This window comes from Styela clava, chromosome 4 (genome assembly GCF_964204865.1).
Source record: "Styela clava chromosome 4, kaStyClav1.hap1.2, whole genome shotgun sequence".
NCBI classification, from domain to species: domain Eukaryota; kingdom Metazoa; phylum Chordata; class Ascidiacea; order Stolidobranchia; family Styelidae; genus Styela; species Styela clava.
The window spans coordinates 10,914,540-10,935,687 of NC_135253.1; the positions used below are offsets into that span (position 1 = coordinate 10,914,540).

The following is a 21,148-nucleotide window of genomic DNA, read 5'->3' on the forward strand; positions in this document are numbered from 1 at the left end:
TTACCTTTAATATCAGGAGAAATGAGGTGTTTGAAATTTGAGGGGGGGGGGGTGTCCACTCCCTAAATGGGGGGGGGGGGGAGGGAAATCACTGAAATAACAGATAGTAAGGCGAAAGTATGTTTTATTCAAAGAATACGTTGAAAATGCGCGGACGGAACGTAAATAATTGTTTTTGGCTGACAAAATAGTAAATGTAAATATCCAAAATAAGGCGGGCAAGATCAAATAATCTAAGGAATATTTTTATTGTTAATCAGCTTCACGTCCTCTCAAAAATTGTCTACGTCCCCCTTGTAGGGCGCGCCTCGCCGTTTGAGAACTACTGATCTAATCCTATGTTCACCTTTACTTTAACCTTCTTTCTCTACTTGTCTTTAACTAGGGTTATCCTATTTTTTTGATTCCAAAGCGGGACGCCTTCTGTAACTTTACAGTTTCCGATTTTACTACATAGGTCTACATTTAAGCCATCCCGGCTGTCTTCATTGACCATATTGTCATCGAGAGTTCATGCGCATATTCTCTGTCTAAATATCGAGTTCAGTTCGAAAAATAGAAAGGAATAGACGCTAACGATACAAATGATCCGAATTTAGGTTTTGTTTATGTACAGCAAAAGAAATATTAAATGTTGAAATAGCCTGCCGTTTTCGAGCATTGAGAATGTTGAATGTTGCATTCACGCGAACGTCCGAACAGGATCTATTAGAATTGATTTTACATGTGATACGTTCGCTAACAATGTTAGCGGGAAACAACGAAACAAACAAAATAACGCATTCACCTTCAGTAAGTACGCCAGCGTTGCGCTACAAAGCAACAACAGTAATGAGAACATGTTCGTGTATTATGCTGGATGGCTGAACGCAAAAGCGGGACTTTTGGCTGACTTGTCGGGACAAGAGGCTAAAAAGCGGGACTGTCCCGCCTAGAGCGGAACGTATGGTAAGCCTACCCTTAACCGACTTACAGCTACAGAACCGCTTTCTTCAAGCCGTTTTTGTCACCATGCACATCACATTTTGTCTGATGTCAACGTCTAAGATTCAATCTAACCAATCTTGGCAAACATCCTACTTACAATTAGAAAAAAGGACATAAGCAAATCAAATGACTTTAATAATTTACTGGATATTACAAAAGCAACAAATATTAGCTATCAATGGCATTCATACACAAATTCGTAATCTGCCCTATCTTGGTGCGATTCGCATTCAAATTCCTTTGACCACACAAGGAAAATCCCACATGAATCAGCAACATCAACCAGAGATATCCCTTTTCACGTAAAATGAATAACACATGTTTTCTAATTAATTGTTCTAGTTAGTCTCATACAAAACTTAATATCTGTTATGTGCTAGCCAACCAAGAGTAACTGAAGTGATGTGAAGGTATGCCTAAGCGATGTAGAAAAATGGCCATTAGCATTTCTCATTCAATCAAGTTTATCTGTATTATTTTAATTTATGAGCTGTATCCTATTGGTACAGCGCAGAACAATCTGGATGCGTTCAAAATTACAGTGCAATTTATCCCTTTGAAATCAAATTGAAAAACAATTTAATCCATAATCAAACCCCAAAGTTTGTGATTTGATGAAACATAGAAATTTTGATTTCTTACAGATGCAAGATTGAAATAAATTTTAATTGCCCCGTTTCCGACTTACATAAGCAGCATTGAACACACACTGAACAAGTCTTATTTAACTGGAAATTTAACAATTTAAAAACAATACGCTGAGTATATGATATTATAGAGCCTATGTCATTCCCATTCTGTTGTGCCTGGTGGCTTCGATGTCAGATCAAGCATGACTCGAGAAATTCCAGTCACATTTTCAAGTTGCTTTACCATTTCCAGTATAATTTCCTCTGGTAGATGTATTCCGGGAGTAACAGCAACGCCTGTCATGAAGTCATTTGAGACGAATGGCCGCAAAACAACAGATCTCTGACAAGATGGCGATCTTATCATCATGTCTCGATCAAAATGCAAAGGTACCAGAACCACAGGCATCTGTAAATAAAGGGGAACTACCTTCAAAATACCAAAGCAAAACTTCTATCGCAGCGTTTCCCAGCCAACAAGGAATTTCTTCCTAGACTAGAATTTTATTGCTTTTGGAAGGAAATTTTACTTTTCATTTGTCCGTGGTATCACTATATTTTAAATTTATTCAGTGTTATTATAATTGCTATTTCTGCACAGTTCATAAATAAGGTATTATAATAATATATTTGAAATAGAAGTACTACTGATAGTTTAGGTTTATTTAGAATTAGTATAATACTTATTAATGAACTATTCAAACTGTACAAAAGTCTGATTGCTATTTTTTTCACACATAGTTCATAAATAAATATTATATTAATACTAAATAATTAGGTTAAAAATAGTGGTATCTATATATTAGACTTATTTAGTATGGTTATAAATTATAATATTTATTCATGAACTATTCAAACTGTACAAAAGTCGGGTTGCTGTTTTCCCAAATGGTTTTTGTGCAGCGGTTAAGGGTGGAATAAAGAGGTTCAAAATAGGCCAAGTGAGGTATTAAGTATCAAAAATGTTTGAAACTTATGTTATTGAAAAAACTGAAATTTAACCACGAGTTTCATTTTCAAGATGATCAGACTCTCTTCCAAATTAGAGGCCTTTTCATGAGAATCTTTCTCCATTTTCATCAAATAATGAGAATATAGATTACCTGAGCAACTTTTTCTAGCAGCAAGTTTTCTTGAAGAACTCGGTGAGCCAAGAAATCACATTGTCTAAGTGTCGATAGTACAGGAGATGACAAAACAGTTGGTGTTATATCCTGAAAAACAAAGACAGTAACATCAGTAAAGTGATTGGAGTCATCTGCATTCGATTTAAAAAAAAAATTCAAAAAACAACTTTTTATGAATTAAAATTTTTTTTCGTGTAAATTTCCTCCACCTAGTGGTTTCGTGATAGTATTACAAGTTCAGAGAAATCTGGTATTCAGTGACATATTATTAACAACACTAAATCTATATGAAGCCTTAAGCATGTTAGAGGTCGCTTTTGACTCCATTATTACCACATTGTTGACAATTTTTTGATATTGGAGTAATCATAGACTGCAGTCGGTCATATATATTTGGAAATGCATATTCTGAGAATTCAGATGAAGAAAAAAACTATCGGTTTCTAAGCATGATTCGCGAGTGTTGCAGGTAAATTTGATTATCAGTGCAAAAAATTCCTTCCTAAATAATAGTAGCATCAGCAGATGTTTATATTATCTTGTTCAGAGTGAAGGCAAGAAAACAGAGTAAAAAAAGAATATCACTAACAGAAAAAACAAATGAATTATATCAGAAGAAATTGTAACAGACCTGAAGTGGATCCTTTATTGCTTCACCAAATATGAAAACAACTCTATTTATATTGTGACAAATTCTTGGTATGATTTTTGCAAAATACATAACTATTTTCCAATCGATTGGTTGTTGAGATGAAGACAATCCAGCTACATAACTATATGTTCGACCATCACCCTAAAATAAAACAAATGTACGGTCATTTGAATCACTTTTGATACAGGAGGGCCAGATACAAAAGACTGGTAGAAACTGCGGGTAACACCTTTATTTAACAAAGGATTTCTAGTAGTTGCAGGCATAAAAATTTTGTTAATTGATCTTATGACATGGATTGTTCGCTTCGCACAAGCTAGCTGTTAAGGGCATCGTAACATCACAGGCATAGATAATAAATTATTAAATTATTAAATAATTAGATAATAAAACCCAGGTATAGACTTTGCGAAGCAAAGGGACTGGAATTACTAGCACACGCACAGACAAGTTCAAACTAAATTAAAAACTTGTTTCGCGGGCTGCACACAATTCAAAATTGGCAATACGCCACGGGCCACACAATTTTCTCCTTATGGATACAGGCTGCACACCCTGATTTAAAGAATAGGACCAAAGATCAATCTTGAGTATGAAAGGGTTTATATAGTGCAAAATCTCCAGTAGATTCTTGGAATAATTTTAATTAAATACAATCAAAAAAGTGTGGGTAATAAATCTTAATCTTATTATTTCAACAACTTCGACTTTGTGAATGATTAAAATGATCGAAATGGTCAAAAATCGATCAAAATTGTAAAAATGTCATATATAAGTAAAAGTACTATATGGAATAAAATTTATAAAATCATCCAAATAAAATTTCCATAGCCATAACATTACTTTACCTGGACTCCAACTGTTTTTATTGGCAGTAAAATAGCTCTGATTGGATATTGTGATGAATAAACGGCTAAATTTTCTCTGTCCTCTTCGCTTGTGGCAGAATGCACATGCTAGCAAAATGTCGTGAAAAACAAAATGATGTTATAGAGTCCATGAAAATATAATTTGGCTGATCTTACTCGACAGTTTCTCCCTTCTATTTCATTAAAATATTATACTATTTTTCTAAAATTAGCCTCCAGAATAGATAATTTTGTAAGAAAATATGAGCAGAAATATATTCTGGCATAGATTAGATTTGTAAAAATAAATGCTAGTACCACACCAGCATGAGTCCACTATTCTCACAAATGAACTCCCAGCAAAATATGTAGGCTATCACCCCAAAACACAAAAACTCCAATGGACAAAATTAGATCGCTACGAAAAAATGAGATCTAAATAGCTATTTAATATGTTGAAATTCATTTTACTAGTCGCAACTCACCTGTAATAAAGCATGAGGCTTCTTCACACTATTGCTATAATCAACTATAAGTCGAATCAATGTTTGTGTTTGTGAAAAATCAGGACAAATGAAAGGATCTTCTGCACAAATGACACGAATTGCAAGACCTGGACCAGGGAATGGATGTCTGGGAGAAAAAAAAAACTTTTGATCAAAACCTGATTTAAATTTCTATTTTGTCTCTCTTAGTAATCTCGTTATCTATGATAAGAGGAATATCAGCGGCTCCAACTGATAATCAAAATATTTTCATTGGAATATCAAAATAGTATTATTTGGGTTAATTTCACACTTGGAATGGAAAATGAAACAATCTTGGAATGAAGAAAGAAGTCAACATCAAAAAGAACTCAGATATTACAACAATAAAGCATAAAAAACATTTATTTCTAATTTATTTCGATGCAAAATGTTTCATGATCTAAATGAAAAGAATTAAGTATGCCTCGAGCATATTCATAATAACATTAACACATAGTACCGTGTACATAAAGAATCTGCTAAACCGAGTTGAGATCCAAGTTTCCTGACTTCATCTTTGTGAAAATCTTTCAAAGGTTCAATAATTCTACCTCGTTCTCTCAATAATCTCACAAGATGAGTGTCATTATGATGTGTTTTGATAACATCTGCCCGATCACTCGCCAAACGTGATGCCGATTCAATTAAATCTGGTCGCAGTGTACCTGCAGATAAAATTCAAATGCAGTATAAAAAATAAATAAAAAGTTTCAAACATATGCAAAATATACCACAGTTCACAACTTCACATGCCATCAAATGAGTGTAAAAACGATCTGTGATGAAATTCCTGGTGGAAATAGCTTGTGGTTCCAATGTAGCTATAAGGAAAATACAATAAGTACTTTCATACCTTGAGCAAGAAAGCATTTATCAATGGTTAGTCCTATTTTTTCAGCTTCTTCGTCAACAATTTTCATGAAAGTATCACCGATTATATTTCGTTTTTCTTCTGGTTCAAGAGTTTGAGATAGAACTCTGGATGTGAACCTTAAACAAAAAAAATATAGCAAGATAGTATTTGGTATTATCTCAATTCTCAACCAGTTTGATGAACTTTTTACCGGAGTAATGATCATCATTTTTCAATTTCTATTAAGTATTTAACATTAAACCATACAACAAAATATGGGAAGCTACTTGAAGGAATATTTTTTTCATTGAACTCTAATAGGTTAATAGGTGACGGATCATAAAATGGAGGTTTGAGAACTTGGTCACAAAGCATTCCACCACGCCCAATCAAATATCGTACAAAAATATAAATCTGAGGATCTGAATATTATTCAACCCGTTTTACAAATCTGATATTCAATATATGAATAAAAACAAAACAAGAATATCGATCGAAACTGCGGTTTCAATTCATGACTCTATAGTGACACTGCGTGTCCCATCACTAATTAATTAATAACTCGCTAATTATACAACATGATTCATCTAAAATCAATAGGCTTCTGGTTCGAGATATGATGAATGCACATGCAAACTTTGGAGCAGATTCAACCTCTCCTTCTTGAGATATCGCGTTCATCTAACAGACAAACAAACAGACAAATACCAATTAACATACTTACCGATCTTAAGATCGATAAGTAATAAGTAATCTGAAATGTTAAATAATCACAATTAATAATATATCCTAGACAAATGCGCCGCTTCAAATCACACATATTCCAAGTGATACAGACTTATTATCACTCACTTCCGTCCCTTGCCACCATTTCTGTTGTCTGTGAGTTCCATACTTGAATTATAAAAAGTATGAGCAGCTTTGACAAGTTTTGCATTGATACCAGCTTGTCTGAGAGATTCAATCACCATTGTTGACTCATTTTTTCTCATGAAACCATTATCAACATGAATTGCTACAATCTGATAAATAAAGGAAAATTGATGATAAAGTTTACTAGTTCTAGCATATTTAAATTTTGGAAACATGTCCAAATAATGATAAATAGCCACAATAATTGTGATTCATCCTCAAACAAATGTGTGAAGTTACTCACCTGTGAATGAGGAAGAGCTTTATAACAAAGCGCAGCAACGACAGCAGAATCAATTCCTCCACTAACTAATATAAGAACTTTAGTAGTACCAGCTATCCGACGAATTTCCTCCATACATGCTTCTTCTCTGTCTTGCACAGTGTAATTACAAGATAACCCTGTAACAGATGATGATTTCATTTAAACAGAAAGCAACACTCACGAAGAATTATAAAAAAGGCACATGCATGAAGTTTAAAAAATTTACTCACATAACAAGGCTATGTTATGTTTTTATTGATACTAAAGTTTGAAACAGGGTTATACTGAGAAGCTTTTCAAGTTGACAAACATCCCAACAGAAAATTGAAAAAGACTTGTGTATGGTAAAGTTTTTGATATGATAGTTTGGAGTTGGCATCAAAGTCAAAATTTTTTCGACCTGCCATGGGTTACAATTTTTGTAAATTCAGAATGGGGAAGTCGTTTTTTTGAATGGCTCATAATTTGGAATCAATGCAAAATATATATAAAGATATATTCCAATACAATCAAAATCCCCTGCCAAGTACTTTCATAGGTCTATAGGCCCTATAATCTCAAGAATGATGGAACACAATCTATGTTGTATATGGGGTATAAGCAAACAACAATTTTCTTGGAAACAAACCTGCAATTTTTGTCAAAAAAGTAGATAGGATTTGAGTTCCATGTTTCGTCAATTCAACTTCAGGATGAAATTGAAGTCCGTACAAACCACGAGATTCATCGGCAATTCCAGCAACGAGGTTGTTAGATTTTGCAATTACTTTGAATCCTGGAGCAACTTGATCTATAGTGTCACCGTGTGTCAATAAAACTTCCTACAAAATAAACTAACATCAAACAATGGTAATAAGCAGTATTTCTTATCCATAGAAGATGATACACACTACATCCTGGAACTATTCATTCCAATTAATCTCTTCAAGATAGTTTTTGATGCCCGGTCGGCTCAGATAAATGCAGTTTAGAATGTTAACTGATATCGTTGTTCAATACGTCTGAGCAGCAGTCACTATGACAAAACTAATGATATTCTAAAAAACAATTTTTTTTTAAATAGAAACCTCCGCGTTAAAAATATGGAGATCAAGAAGCTTTGGAAATAAAATTACTGTGAAAGTCATGTGGAGTGTGTTTAGAGATGTGTGCCTTAACACTAAGCTTCAGGAAAGCTGCTTCAATATTTGGTTGGTTGTGTCAAATAGGATAGGATAGGATTTACATATATTTATCCCGGGGGAGAGGAAAGCCGATAAGATGGCTTATCCACAGCCTCTCGTCCGGTTACCATTCCAAGTCGGGTATGGGATTAGTTCTATTGATTGTTTTCGGAAGCATGGACTTGGTGGTGGAGGAAGCAGTAACCGACCAGCGGTTACGTGAACCACCCAACGACGGCGAGGAGTCCAGCAATCCTCTCGCACATAACCATCTCTGCCTGGGATTCGAACCTGCGAACCCACGCAGAGTAATTAGAGGTGCGGTGGCGAGCGTATTCCTAAGGCTTAGCCCGTTGAGCCACACCGCCGCGCGTTACAGGCTAATGTCAGTTTACCATGTCACAGAATTTTTGCGACCAAGTTGAGAGTTGTTTAAGAAAAATAATTCCTATATTTTAATGCAGTAATATTGGGAATAAATATTACATGTTTAACATCCCAATACACTGAATAATTTCATTACCAGTGAATGCATTATAAAAAGAACAATAATAATTTTATATTAATTTAATACATAATTCTTCGTTACTTGACATGACAAGTGATAAAGTATTCATTTCCTGTCTAAATGCTACTTCCTATCATGACAACCTGTGATCAATACAATGATGTCAAAAGCTATCTATTATGAGCATTCACTAGTTCGAATAATCCGACTAAACATTTCAAATTTAATTGATTTAAAAACAAAATTAATTTTTTAAAAAATTCTATATTTAAATTTCCTTTGAAGATTTCGCAAAATTTGTTCATAAGCAAAATCAAGCTAAAAAATTCCACAAGAGAGAAGACAACAAAAATGTAGTTCTCACTTCAGTTTCTGAGAGTCCAGTAAATAATTTACAAGAAACATCAATTTGAATGTCATATTGCCCATCTTCTCTCATTGCTTTTTTCTCCACTGTTCCACCATGGGCATGATTCATGAATTGCATCCCATAACAAACACCAAGAATTGGTAAGCCTAGGCTAAAGACTGCATGGTCAATGTGATATGGTTCAGCATCCTTCACCTTCAAAAGTTCAGATAATATTGAACAGTTATATTATATCGATAAACTATAGTGGGGTATGTGTATATATATTATTATTATCATACATAGCAATAAAATGAGAAAACAGGCAATAATTAAACATAAGTACTGAAAGACTGGGGAATATGTTTAAAATCAGAATACAGCTCATAATATCGTAGTCATGAGACTCACACCAATTGTGTTCTAGTTGCTGAACTGTGAATCGGATTAAATTGCGTCTAACTGTAACAGGATAAAATTGATCAAGAAAACCTAATTCTGTAATATTGTATAAAATTTCAAAAATCATTACAGCACTGATTTTAAGCACTAGAGTACTCACATACCTGCATACTGATCGGATAATACTGTGATAATTTGGCTAAAAGTCATTACAATGAGTGATGTGAACTTGTGGTAGAATTTACCAATAACTTCTTACTTACAGAACTTGGACTTCCAGATATAATGATTGCTTTGTAGCCCGCATCTTTGAGATCCGCTGCAGGAGTTCCCAGTGGTTTCAGGTCTGAACATACAGATAATTCACGCATTCGACGGTCGATAAGTTTTCCGTACTGTGAACCCCCATCCAGTATAACAACTTTTTCAGGAATCATTGCGTTAACATTAATCTAGATTAGCCACTGTACTAGGAGAACTAGGCCTTCTATGGCAAAAGAAATGTAGGCAGCACTTCGGAATCAACAGGGTATATATATGGACTTTGGGAACCAAACGACCGCAGCGACGCCTTGCGTCTGTCAATCAGGATCATTTCCTAACGGCTGATCAATATGAACTGTAGAATTGATATTACAAATGTGCTTTGAAAAGTTCCATTATTATTATTACTTGGAGCCCCATGATCAATATGAAGAAAGCTTATTCTAGCCATGTTTTAACAATATTCATATTTCGCACGAGATACATAATTAAGCGGGAAACGCATTTTCACAAGTGCAGGAATATGGATAGGATTCACATATTATTTCAAGTGAAGAAAGCGATAAGACGGCTTAATCATATGGCGAACCGCGTCCTTTCGTTCGGTTACCAGTGCATGTCGGGTATGGGATCAGGTACGGTAACAAGTTATTTATTTCAGATACATGAACTTGATAGTGGAGGAAGCCGTGACCACCGACCAGCGGTTACGTGGACCACCCTACGACGGCGAGGAGTCCAGCTACTCTTGCACGTGATTACCCCCCACTGGATTCGAATCTGCGAATCCACGCCGGGTAATCAGAGAGGCGGGAGCAAGCGTATTCTTAACGCTTGCACGATGCGCCACACCGATGCTGAATGTTGCGCAGCAGTTCAGACCCCATTTCACTTTGTCAACTTTTAGTTGTATTTCCGGAGTTTAGGTAGGCCTATATATAAGCAAAGAACTAGTTGGTTATTTTGTAAATTTGTCCCGGAAAAGCTGCGATTAGCTATCAGTACTTTTAAGTGTCAGGTGAATAAATATTTTGAATTGAATTGATAGTCATGAACACATAATCCAGTTTGTAAGCACCAGTTTGTAAACTTGGATTTTTTGTGGAAAGCTCCCGCCACTAATGCAAAAATACGAGATTTGAGAAAAGCAACCCCGTCCCCGATAACCCCCGATAGCGTTTAATCGGGTTTGGCACGCCGGACTTCAGCACAAAATTTGATCTTATGGTATATCCTGTCAGGTTTTTGCCATCATTACTTATCGATTTTAATCGGTAAGTATGTTGATAGGTATTTGTCTGTCTGTGTGTCTGTTAGATGCACGCGATATCTCACGAAAGCGAGATTGAATCTGCTCCATATTTTGCATGTGCATTCATCATATGTCGCACCAGAAGGTTATTGATTTTGGATGAATTATGTCGTATAATTAGCGAGTTATTAATTAATTAGGGATGGGACACAGGGTGTCACTATGAAGTAAGAGAGCTTTTTGGGGGAATTCCCTAACTTTCGATCGACAAGTCTTCGGTTTCTGACCGATATTCTCGTTATATCATTTTTTTCTGGTTGAAAAATCAACGTCGTTTTGGATCGCTATGACTCTTAAACATACTCAAATCCTTCTAGAGTTTCTTGGCATCAATTCTTGAAACTACATTGTTTTAATATTTATCAATGACCTTCTGAGCAATCTTGTTTGTGATTTACTCATATGCTAACAGCACAACTCATTTTTTTTGTTGAATGTGAAGTTGAATCCGATTCAAGCACCGTTACTAAATATTTAGCAACAGACTTATAATCTTTATTCAGAACTGAAAAGAATTGAAATATTTGTATTTTATCATTTACTTAGTTCCACCAGGAAGGATGTTATCTTTAAATTACTACTGAATGAGGTAGGTAAATAAATGTATTAGGAAAACAAGAACTCGGATTGAAATATTAATTTGATGCTGAGTTTTGCATTCATTCGGAACAAAAGTTATTATAGCCATCAAAGCAAATAAATTGTTAGCTAATATTTCTGATAATTTACCTTTGAGTCAACCTTCATCTTTCATTGAATCATCAGCTGGAATGGAAAGAAATGGAAGTAAAAATACATGGAAAAAGTTTCTCACTTTTATTTGATATAAATGTCCTATCGTTTCTCGCGTTTTTGATTCTTTAGTTTTCTAGTATTTTTGAATAATGGATTGAAACAAGGTCAATTTTTGATCAGTAATGAAATCCATGAAGGATTTTAAAAAATGCTATTGTTTGGTCTATTATGGAGCCTTTAGGAAAAAACGAAACTGTGAAATTTCATGGTAATGGTGACACCCATTCATAACAGACAATTAGACAGTTTCCCTTTGTTGCTAGGGTGGTATTTTCGAATTTTAAACGTCGTTCAGAGTAAAATGAAATGGTAATTTTACATTGTTCATTGCTTTTGCTAACAACATCGAGTAATCGAAGCTCCAACGATCATAAAACAAACAAAAAAATACATGATGTTAAAATGCCACCTTCGAATATAATTGATTCGATCTGCTTTCATTTTTGTTACCATTGCCCAGTGGTGTTTCTGGTGGTATAATTTCCATCGTGTAAATAAAAGGCGGAAGTCTACTGAAGGTTTCAAAACATAACATTGCTTGGAGTTTTTCGATATTAAATCCACCATTCATCAAATTTCACAAGAACCTGTTGATTCATGAAAATAGCGTCATCATTTATCAATAAATCCAAGAATTGAATTAATAATATATTGTTGCTTGGATCATACTGCTCGAGGACGAGGGATTTAGTTGTCTATACATAGATTTTTAACAAAATAATAGTGCTTTACCCCATCTAAAAATTTAAAAAAATACTCTGTTTATTATCAAAAAACACGGAGTTATACATTGGAATCAATAATCGTCGGAACAAAACACATGTTACTTCTTTTATCTATAAATTGTAAAGTTATTGTCTGGTCCATACATTGTCCATTTGAAATCACTCATTTTTGACGCGGCGCAGATAAGCGTTGTAAAAAATATTAAATCGCCATTTCAGGCTTATGAATATTCCAAGTAAAACGGGACAACGTCGCAAACTATACTATTCAATGTTGAAATGCAAAAATTTATACTTTTGAAACGACCGCCGAAAGAATTTTAAGTTTTGTTATAATCTTGCTGAGATTACAAAGTTGTCATCAACAAGGCTGTGACAAGCGTGTTGTGATGGAATGCCTGATCAGTACCTCAGGCGACTACGTGGGAGTGTCAATTGCATTGAAAACATTTTCCTACAGTGCACTTACATTCGATTAAACGGTTTACGGGATATTTACTGGTTAAGTTTATACTTCTAGTGTCAAATGAAGTGGAATAACTGTGAAGCGTAAACAATTATTTATAAGGTTTGAATTGGAATGAATAGTAATGGTACTCTGGTTGTTGAGTATTTTTGATCAGAGTTTTCAGCAATATATTGTGAGCAAATAAATAAATATCTAGTAATATGGAACCGTCATCACGCGAAGGTAAGAAATCTATGTTCTCAACTATCTGCTATGTGTTTCTAAGTATGGCTAAAACTTCATATATATGTGTCATACACATCAAGGCTATCAAGTTAATTGTTAGTGACAACTGACAAGTATACCATTTCTGAAATTGACTTCCTCATGCGTATCACTGATATCACTGTGGCAAATAAAGTATTAAATAAAAAGTATGCTTGATAGCATTTTTAAAAATTAAGGAAACAACGAGAAAACGGTAGGAAAATATGTCATAACCATATCATTAACTAACTTATACCACCGATCCCGGTTGTCTCAGAATGTGCTATATCATTGATAGGTTTACACAATAAATAAATATATATACCAGATAAAATGTGCTGAAAGTTTTTATATGAATTTCAAATTTCTACTGCAGTCAATTCCTCTTTTATGAAATCAAATACACGGTTGAATCTAGATGAAGGACTAATATTGCACCGTACCTGATGTTTTTGCTATAAATAAACATTTTTAGATGTCGCTTTAAAATCAGCTGAAATAAAAAGCAATGAAGAACGGAAGAAACTTTTGAGACGAATCTTTCTTTTTAGCATAATTGGATTTTCGTTGGACATCAGTGGATTTACAGGTATTTATTTCTTTTATTCAAGCTAAAAAAGCACACAATTTTAAGCCAAATGTTATATTCATTACATTCCAATATTGTTACATTACATTTATATTGTTGTTTTGACACATAGCGTTGTAAATTCTACTTGTTGGGCAACTAATTTCATTTGAATTCCTGTATATAGGCTGCTTAATATTTTGTCCCATAGACCCACAGTTTTCCGGTCTTGACGATAGGAGGAATTATTGAAAATACAAGATCAAAAAGTATTACGTGTAAATTAACCTTGGAAATGTAGTTATCAGTACCTTGTTCTCATGCTGCCTTGATTTCATGCTGCTTGTCGTCTGCAAAATAGTCACTACACGTCTCGTTTCTCGTGTCCGGTGTTCAATTTGTAGTCTATTTAGTTAAATCAACGCGTATTATCAAATTAATGTGGTTTTCAGCACTGCGAGATCTTCAAACCAGCATCAATGCGGAAGAAGGCTTAGGAAGTATGTCCTTGATGACAGCGATGGGTTCGAGCATATTCTGCAGCATCTTCGTGGCGCCAATAATAATTAATTTTTATGGCGTTAAAGCTGCGTTAGTAGCGTGCGATATAAATCATTTTATATTTGTACTTGCTAATTTGTATCCAAGTAAGATTAAATATTTTTAATTATTGACTAGATGTTACTTTATTTTTGATTCTAATGCATTCTAATTTTTTTTTCATCGTATCTGATATTGGGTATGTACTCATATAAATAGAAACAAGAGATTATTGCTCAAATGTATGGATACGAAGGTCAAGTGAGTAATCGCCAGGCTTGTCCATGGGACATATTTTTCTGTCCCATTCCCATCCCATAGCAATCATGCCCATTGTTAAATTTAGGTTTAGCGTCTACTAAATAGGACTACATGTACGAAGAGGCATGCAAAACAACAAAATTCACGGACTTTGTTAACTTTATATTCATAACTATATGTCCATCAGCCCCTTCACGTATATTTTTGATTGCTGAATATATTTTGCTCTTCATAACTAACATGAGAGCTATGCTTAAATATATGGACACGAAGTCTATAACGAAAGGTTCAACCATCATTTCCCTGAAAATCATACGGTTTTCGTATCCCACGTGTCCCATGAGAAATATAAATGTGTGCTGTCCCATCCCGTGGGGCGTTTTCCATAGACAAGTTGGTAACCGCAGAGTAGCAGTACCGTTTGACAGTTAATTATATATACGTACGATCATTATTAATATGTAGCAGAGGTCAGTTTGGGTACTTCTATTCCTAACTACTCGACCTATTACGAAAACAACCCTAAGAGTAACAACAATATCTATTTTGCCAACTATTCTAAGTCACAATTCGCGTCCAAAAGTGCAATTTAATCTTCAAAATATATTTATTTTAGCCTGGTATACAATGATACCGGCATCATTTTTGACTGGAATCGGGATATCTCTTATGTTTATATCGATGCAAACTATGTGCGTTTATGTCGCAAAAGAAATGTCTCTTCTTTCGCCGATATCAAAGAAGAAAAATTACCATGGAGTATACTTTGGAAAATATTACGCTGCAATGGGAATATCTCGGGTGAATATTTATTTAAAACGGGGGTCGACAACCTTTTGTCGCCCGCGGGCCAAAATTAGGGCTTGCAAGTCTTGGAGGGCCGCACATATTTTCAGAAAGTTAAAAACCGAACGGATGGCCGATGTATCACAATTTTTTCACACAGATCAGAAGTTGAAAGGTCAAATTTTTAGAACAACTCTTGAACTCAACTTAGTCGTCTTAATTGAAGAAAAAAAAATACAAATGACATTTAATGTGACACTTTCTGTTCCATCACGCTTGATACATTTTCGACATCAGGCGGCACACTGTATGAATTCAAGATTAAAGCATTTTCTAAATATAGGAATTACTAATCCGAGTTCGCAGCTTGTTCTTAGTAATGTTCATTTTTGAAAAGAATTGTTCGCACGCATACGTATACTTCCAAAAACATCGATGCGAATTTTTGCGCATGGATTGTAAAATTTGAATAGAGTTTTCTCTCAGGTAGATAATTTTTATAACAATCAAGGAGTGATACATCTTTTCAATAGAATGTAGATTTATTTCTTCATTGCATTGCATCTAAAAAAAATTGAATATTTTCTGCGCCATTGAACCCTTGGCACTTAGAATCAACTTATCTGCGTTTTGTCGCCTTTTGTCTAATTATATTTAAATTATAGGCTCAATAAACGAGTAATTGTGAATTATAACTTGTTAGGTTATATTTAATTTAGTCTACATGTGCCTTACAATAAATTCTGTTACTTAAAAATGTAATTGTTGAAATAGCTGTTTTGTTATTATAATTCTGTGAAGCGTCGCGGCCGGATTATTTCACTCCGCGGGCTGTATAGGTTGCCGACCTCCGATTTAAAAATTAGGATTTTATGTTTTAGAAGTGTACCATGAGAAATCTCTCCACAAGACAATTTTTGAAGTGAAAGTTAATCAATTTTGTTGCTAAGTAACCCTTCAGCATTAGGAATTAGAATACCAAGTCCTGGCGTGAATTAAAAAAAGTACAACTGAGTAAAATACGATGTTTAACATCAGCTATTTGGAAGCGCGCTCGTTTATGCTATATTGCACGGAATGAAAGGATTGTTTGATCTTGAAGAGGAAGGAAGACAAAATGGTTTTAGCAATGATACAACATCCCAAAAAAATTATTCCTCGGGCGAGGACTGGTCAAAATGTGTCGCAAACGACTGCCAGGTACTATTTTTGATAATAATATTTTATCTGGCATTGTGATTTTTGAAAATAAGTGTCTTGCTGTGTACCGTACTGTCATTACGCTTGCGCGTGAAATATATATATAGAAAAACCTTCTTCGAACTATTTATATCTGAGGTACAACACATAGTGATTAAAATGGCGATTCATTTTATCAGCCAAGATTGAATGAAATTTTGCTTCTTAGTAATTTTTTCGTAATAAAACTGCAAAACTAAAACAGACAATAACTTCTACCTTATCTCTTATGGAAACAAATTATATATTTTTATAACTACAGAATATAGTATATTCTGTTCAGTACGTCGCTAATTGAGTGAACACTGTTGAATTCCAAGGAAATACGTTTGTTATTTTTGCACAGCTGGATTATATTCACGACAAAACAAACGAAAAATTAGACAAGTTCAAACCGAAGGGATTTTCCCTTCAAGTACTGTTGTCTATATTTGGTGTAATGCATATTCTAGCCGTTATAGTTCACGGGATTCTGGTGCCACAAATTCCATCATCATATGTTGAAGGTATTGAACAAAAATAATATATATGCAAACTTATATAATATTTAATAAACTACTTCGTATAATTCGATTATCCATGTTTATTTTATTTTTGCCTTCATATTTACTTTTAGTCGAGACAAATACTGGATAAATTTTTCGATTATAAAATGAGTTAAACGGCTATTCAGAATGCGCTAAATCGAAAAAAATGGAAGTTGGTATAACAGCTATAAAATGATAGTAAATTTTTTTTATTTCTTCTAACAGGAATCAATTACAAATGAATTCTCACGATCGCATGTAATATAGTTTTGATACGTATGCTAATTTGCTTTTCAGGTCACAGAAAGCCGTCATTTTTCAACGCTTTGAAAGTTCAACTGCGGGACACATTTCATCGCTGGACATCGTTATCCATTTTGCTCATATTCCCTGTTAATATTACAGCTGGCCTAATGATATCCTACGCGGCATCGGAGTTAACTCGCGCGTACGTGTCTTGTACTTTAGGAGTGGAAAAAGTAAGTATATTCAATCATAGCAATGATTCCTGTATAGTCTTGAAAACAAGAAGCTTTAATTAAGAATTTAAACGTTTTCCGTAAATGTCAACAGGAAAATACTTCTACCGACTAACTTTTTATTGTATTCACAAATTGTAAAGTCCTGTGCCAACATAAATCAAAACTTATATATGTAATCGTCATTAACGTAAATTGTCGCACAACTCAGATGGCAAGAAATTATTACTACCAAAGTACTATGCCTTACTTGATCAACACTTTTGAATCACCCAAAGGTTGGAATCGCAATGGTTTCATACGGAATAGCAGCGTCGCTAGCATCTGCTGTATTCTCTCGGATTTCTAGGAAGATAACTCGGGCTATTCTACTCATTGGTGCTCTAGTTATTGATGCTGTAAATTTTGTGGTTGCTCTTATGTGGTATCCGACTCCTTCTACAGCCTTTGTGATCTATATCCTGGCGGCTATGTTTGGAATTACATTCTCAATGATCATGAACGGCATAACAAGTAACTATTATTTTATTTAATTTTATAATTATTATTGTGTAGAAAGCCCCAGTTTTCACTGATGGTAGGACACAATCACTATTAGTTTGACAACGTCATCAGGTTTATAAACGGTTACAGAAAAGGGCACTTTTTATCATGCATTCGTTATTTCGTGTTGAATAGGTAGTTGAACAAAGAAATATATTGTCCGAAATAGCGCGCAAGTTCATTAAAATAATAAATTTATTCACGACTGAGTTCGAAGAACTGTTTGATTTCTTAACATTCAGACGCTTTATTCTTTCAATCTCAGGAACCACAGCAGTTCATCAGAAAGACTCGGTAGCAATCGGCTACTCCGGGCAAACATTAATGATTAGTATTGGATCAGTTATAGGATTTGCATGGAGTGTTCCCCTTTGTGTGAAAACCAAAATTTATATTCTTATTCCGTACTACATACTCGCCATTGCTTCATGGGGTTTAGCTGATTTCAAACTGAGACCTCAAAAAGTGTCCACGGAACAAGAAGCAGAAATATAATATTTGATCCAAAAGTGTATCGAGCAATATATTGCTAATATCAAGTTATAATGCAACTCTTTCGAAGATACCTCGATTTATTTAGTTGGAGAGTAACAATTGTGTGCGATATTTCTATATAAATAAAATATAAGTAAAAATACTGAGGAATTTAATGATAAAACTACGAACAGAAAAACAACTATTAAATCTTGATTCGCCCTTAGTATTTGGGTATTGAATGTCGACATCATGAAATTATACTTGATTGTTCGACTTGTCAAGCCACAGTCAAGACTTCACACTTTATGGGACGTGTTTTATCATAGTATTAAGACGTTTAGTAGGCGTATCTTCGGATAAACGATAAAGTAATGAAATATCGTAAAATAGATAAGGCTGTTTCGTTGAAATACCCAAAACGACAATGTTTATTCGCTGTAATTATCTCTGAATGGATAATATTTATGCTTCTTGTCCCAAACTAAATCAAGAGCTCTCCAGTTTTGATTCAATTTCAGTATGCTATCCATATCTTCCTCGTTCAACGTGAAATTGAATATATCGAAATTGCTCTCGATTCTGGAGGGCGTCACACTTTTCGGTATGACAGTCACACCACGTTGAATGTTAAACCGCGAGATGACCTGGGCGGTGGTTTTTCCATGTCTGAAGTAAACATTTCGCATGTTATATCGAAAATACATAAACAACCTACTGTAGTTAATGCAGATATCGGGATCTTACTGGATATGTAAAATGTTTAAAAATATGTATCATAATTTTCGGTTTGTAAACGAATGAAATGCGAAAGATTTTATTACTTTTGTTAGTTATAGGGTTATATAAAGTTCGATAATTTTGCAGACTACTGAAGAATAATTTAACGCAAATTTTAAATTTCGTAATACCGTAGACTGACAAATCCACCAAAACAATATAAAGCTATGGGAATCAAAAATTAATAAGCTATAATATACGCAGAAGTTTTTCTGCAACGGTAAAAAAAGTGTTGCCAAGCATCAAAATACCTTTTAGCTATGTCAACAATCGTCGGCTCGTCGGGTAAGCTTGGTTCATCAGGAGATGCCCAGTAACGATCGGGTGATCCAAAAGAAGTGTATCCAACAACAGCGATGTTGTGTGACTTACAGAATTCAATCATTTTATCGTGACATAGATATGAATGACATTCAACTCGATTTACTGCCGGCACAATGGAATCTCCATTTAGTATCCTATTCAGCTGATATTCATTAAAATTCGACACCCCGATGGATCGTACTTTCCCTGTAGACAAGATTTTCTCGAGTTCTTTTCCATGTGCTCATTCAACCTGTATCGTCGTATATGTGATCCCCATTTTCATATTTTGGGTGATAAACATTCGGTCTACTGCTTTTGTAGCCACAAGGAATATGAATCATATACAAATCAATATAATTCAATCCAAGATTGTTGAGAGACGTGTTGATTGCCGGTAGCACGTCAGCCGGTTTGTGGAAGGTATTCCATAACTTCGTTGTGATAAAAATATCTTCTCGTTTTATAACATTTTGATTTAACTTTTCTTCTAAAGCTGCGCCAACTTCGTGCTCATTTTCATATAAATATGCACAATCGATATGCCTATATATATCCAGCATCGATGGCTGTCTCAACGGCTTCTTTAACCTTGTTTGGCGCATACTTCCAAGTTCCCAGCCCTATCGATGGCATTCTTTTTCCCGAATTAGGAATAATTTACATTAATAATTCGACTTACTGCTTGCTTCTAAACACTGCATAAATATTAAGGTTTTATAATTTTATTTTGTTTTTTTTTCAAATAATAATGAAATGAATAATTTGCATCGTATTCAAACGAATTAGCCTCTTTTTACATTGGAACAACATAGTAGAATGAATAGACTATTGGACCGTATATATATCGTCACGCTAATAACCGAATTGCGTGAGTCATTTTTAGCAATTTTGAGAAAAACGTAAAAAACTTCCTAATGATATTGTTATGCCATTGAGAGTCAATAATTTGCCATGGTTCAATTTTTTGATCGTAGCCGGATTTAAGTTAATTTGTATGACGCAGTTAAGTGACGTCATAATGGCGCACTGTGAGGCAGAAATGTGTCTATGACTTGGGGACATACGCAATTTTGCAACTTTACTATATGCACCAGTCCTGAAAACTAAACATTCCAAAAACGAATGTAATTCTCAGTATCTACAATGTCTAATCCAGAAAATAGCTATTCAGTTTCAATTACATTATTTTTAAGTTTAAAAATATATATTTCATCAATATAACACGTTCTGCACACCCACCGAAATAAGACTAAGATTGAATATAAAGAATAAAACAGCAATGCACCCAATATAAAAGCCAACCAAGGTGAATTGGACTCGGACAGTGAATATCACAAGTGCACGTTCTCCTATACTGTAGTGTAAATTTAAATTAATACGCGCTAAGCTAAAATCCGAGATGCAAAAACTCGAAAATACTTCGCCGAGGTTATTTTGCCTTTGTGACGTCACAATAGTCCTGCGGTAACAATGATAATTCATTATGACGAAACAATTGCACAAATGTGCATGTCATACTAAATCTCCATTTTTATGGGTTTCGGAATTCTTAAAATAAAATCTGAGTTAACAGACAGGTGCGCAGCATTACATAAATACCTATTTTATAAAA

At 34.4% G+C, this 21,148-nt stretch overlaps 2 protein-coding genes across 4 annotated transcripts in view; one reads left to right on the plus strand and one right to left on the minus strand.

Annotated features, from left to right (window-relative positions):
* Positions 1-1,101: 1,101 nt before the first annotated feature.
* LOC120326697 (GMP synthase [glutamine-hydrolyzing]-like) lies at positions 1,102-9,848 on the minus strand. The gene is made up of 12 exons (XM_039393031.2): positions 9,486-9,848; positions 8,836-9,036; positions 7,429-7,621; positions 6,780-6,937; positions 6,476-6,645; positions 5,624-5,760; positions 5,231-5,435; positions 4,729-4,876; positions 4,244-4,351; positions 3,375-3,536; positions 2,720-2,830; positions 1,102-2,025 (listed from the first exon to the last, which is right to left on the minus strand). Exons 1-12 carry the CDS (start codon positions 9,657-9,659, stop codon positions 1,774-1,776), a joined length of 2,019 nt encoding a protein of 672 aa, XP_039248965.2. The 5' UTR covers positions 9,660-9,848; the 3' UTR covers positions 1,102-1,773.
* A 2,912-nt stretch (positions 9,849-12,760) lies between these two features.
* Positions 12,761-21,148, plus strand: part of LOC120326998 (protein unc-93 homolog A-like) — a 34,480-nt gene continuing 26,092 nt past the window's right edge. For 2 of the 3 annotated variants that reach the window (XM_078112171.1, XM_078112170.1), the window contains exons 1-8: positions 12,761-13,009; positions 13,509-13,622; positions 14,054-14,248; positions 15,019-15,203; positions 16,227-16,388; positions 16,774-16,933; positions 17,252-17,433; positions 17,712-17,946. In XM_078112171.1, the coding sequence (XP_077968297.1) occupies positions 12,988-13,009; positions 13,509-13,622; positions 14,054-14,248; positions 15,019-15,203; positions 16,227-16,388; positions 16,774-16,933; positions 17,252-17,433; positions 17,712-17,946 (1,255 nt within the window). In that variant the 5' untranslated portion in view covers positions 12,761-12,987. Of the gene's footprint in view, positions 13,010-13,508; positions 13,623-14,053; positions 14,249-15,018; positions 15,204-16,226; positions 16,389-16,773; positions 16,934-17,251; positions 17,434-17,711; positions 17,947-18,241; positions 19,355-21,148 lie in introns of those variants that run through there. The other variant, XM_039393364.2, reaches the window with a different exon arrangement.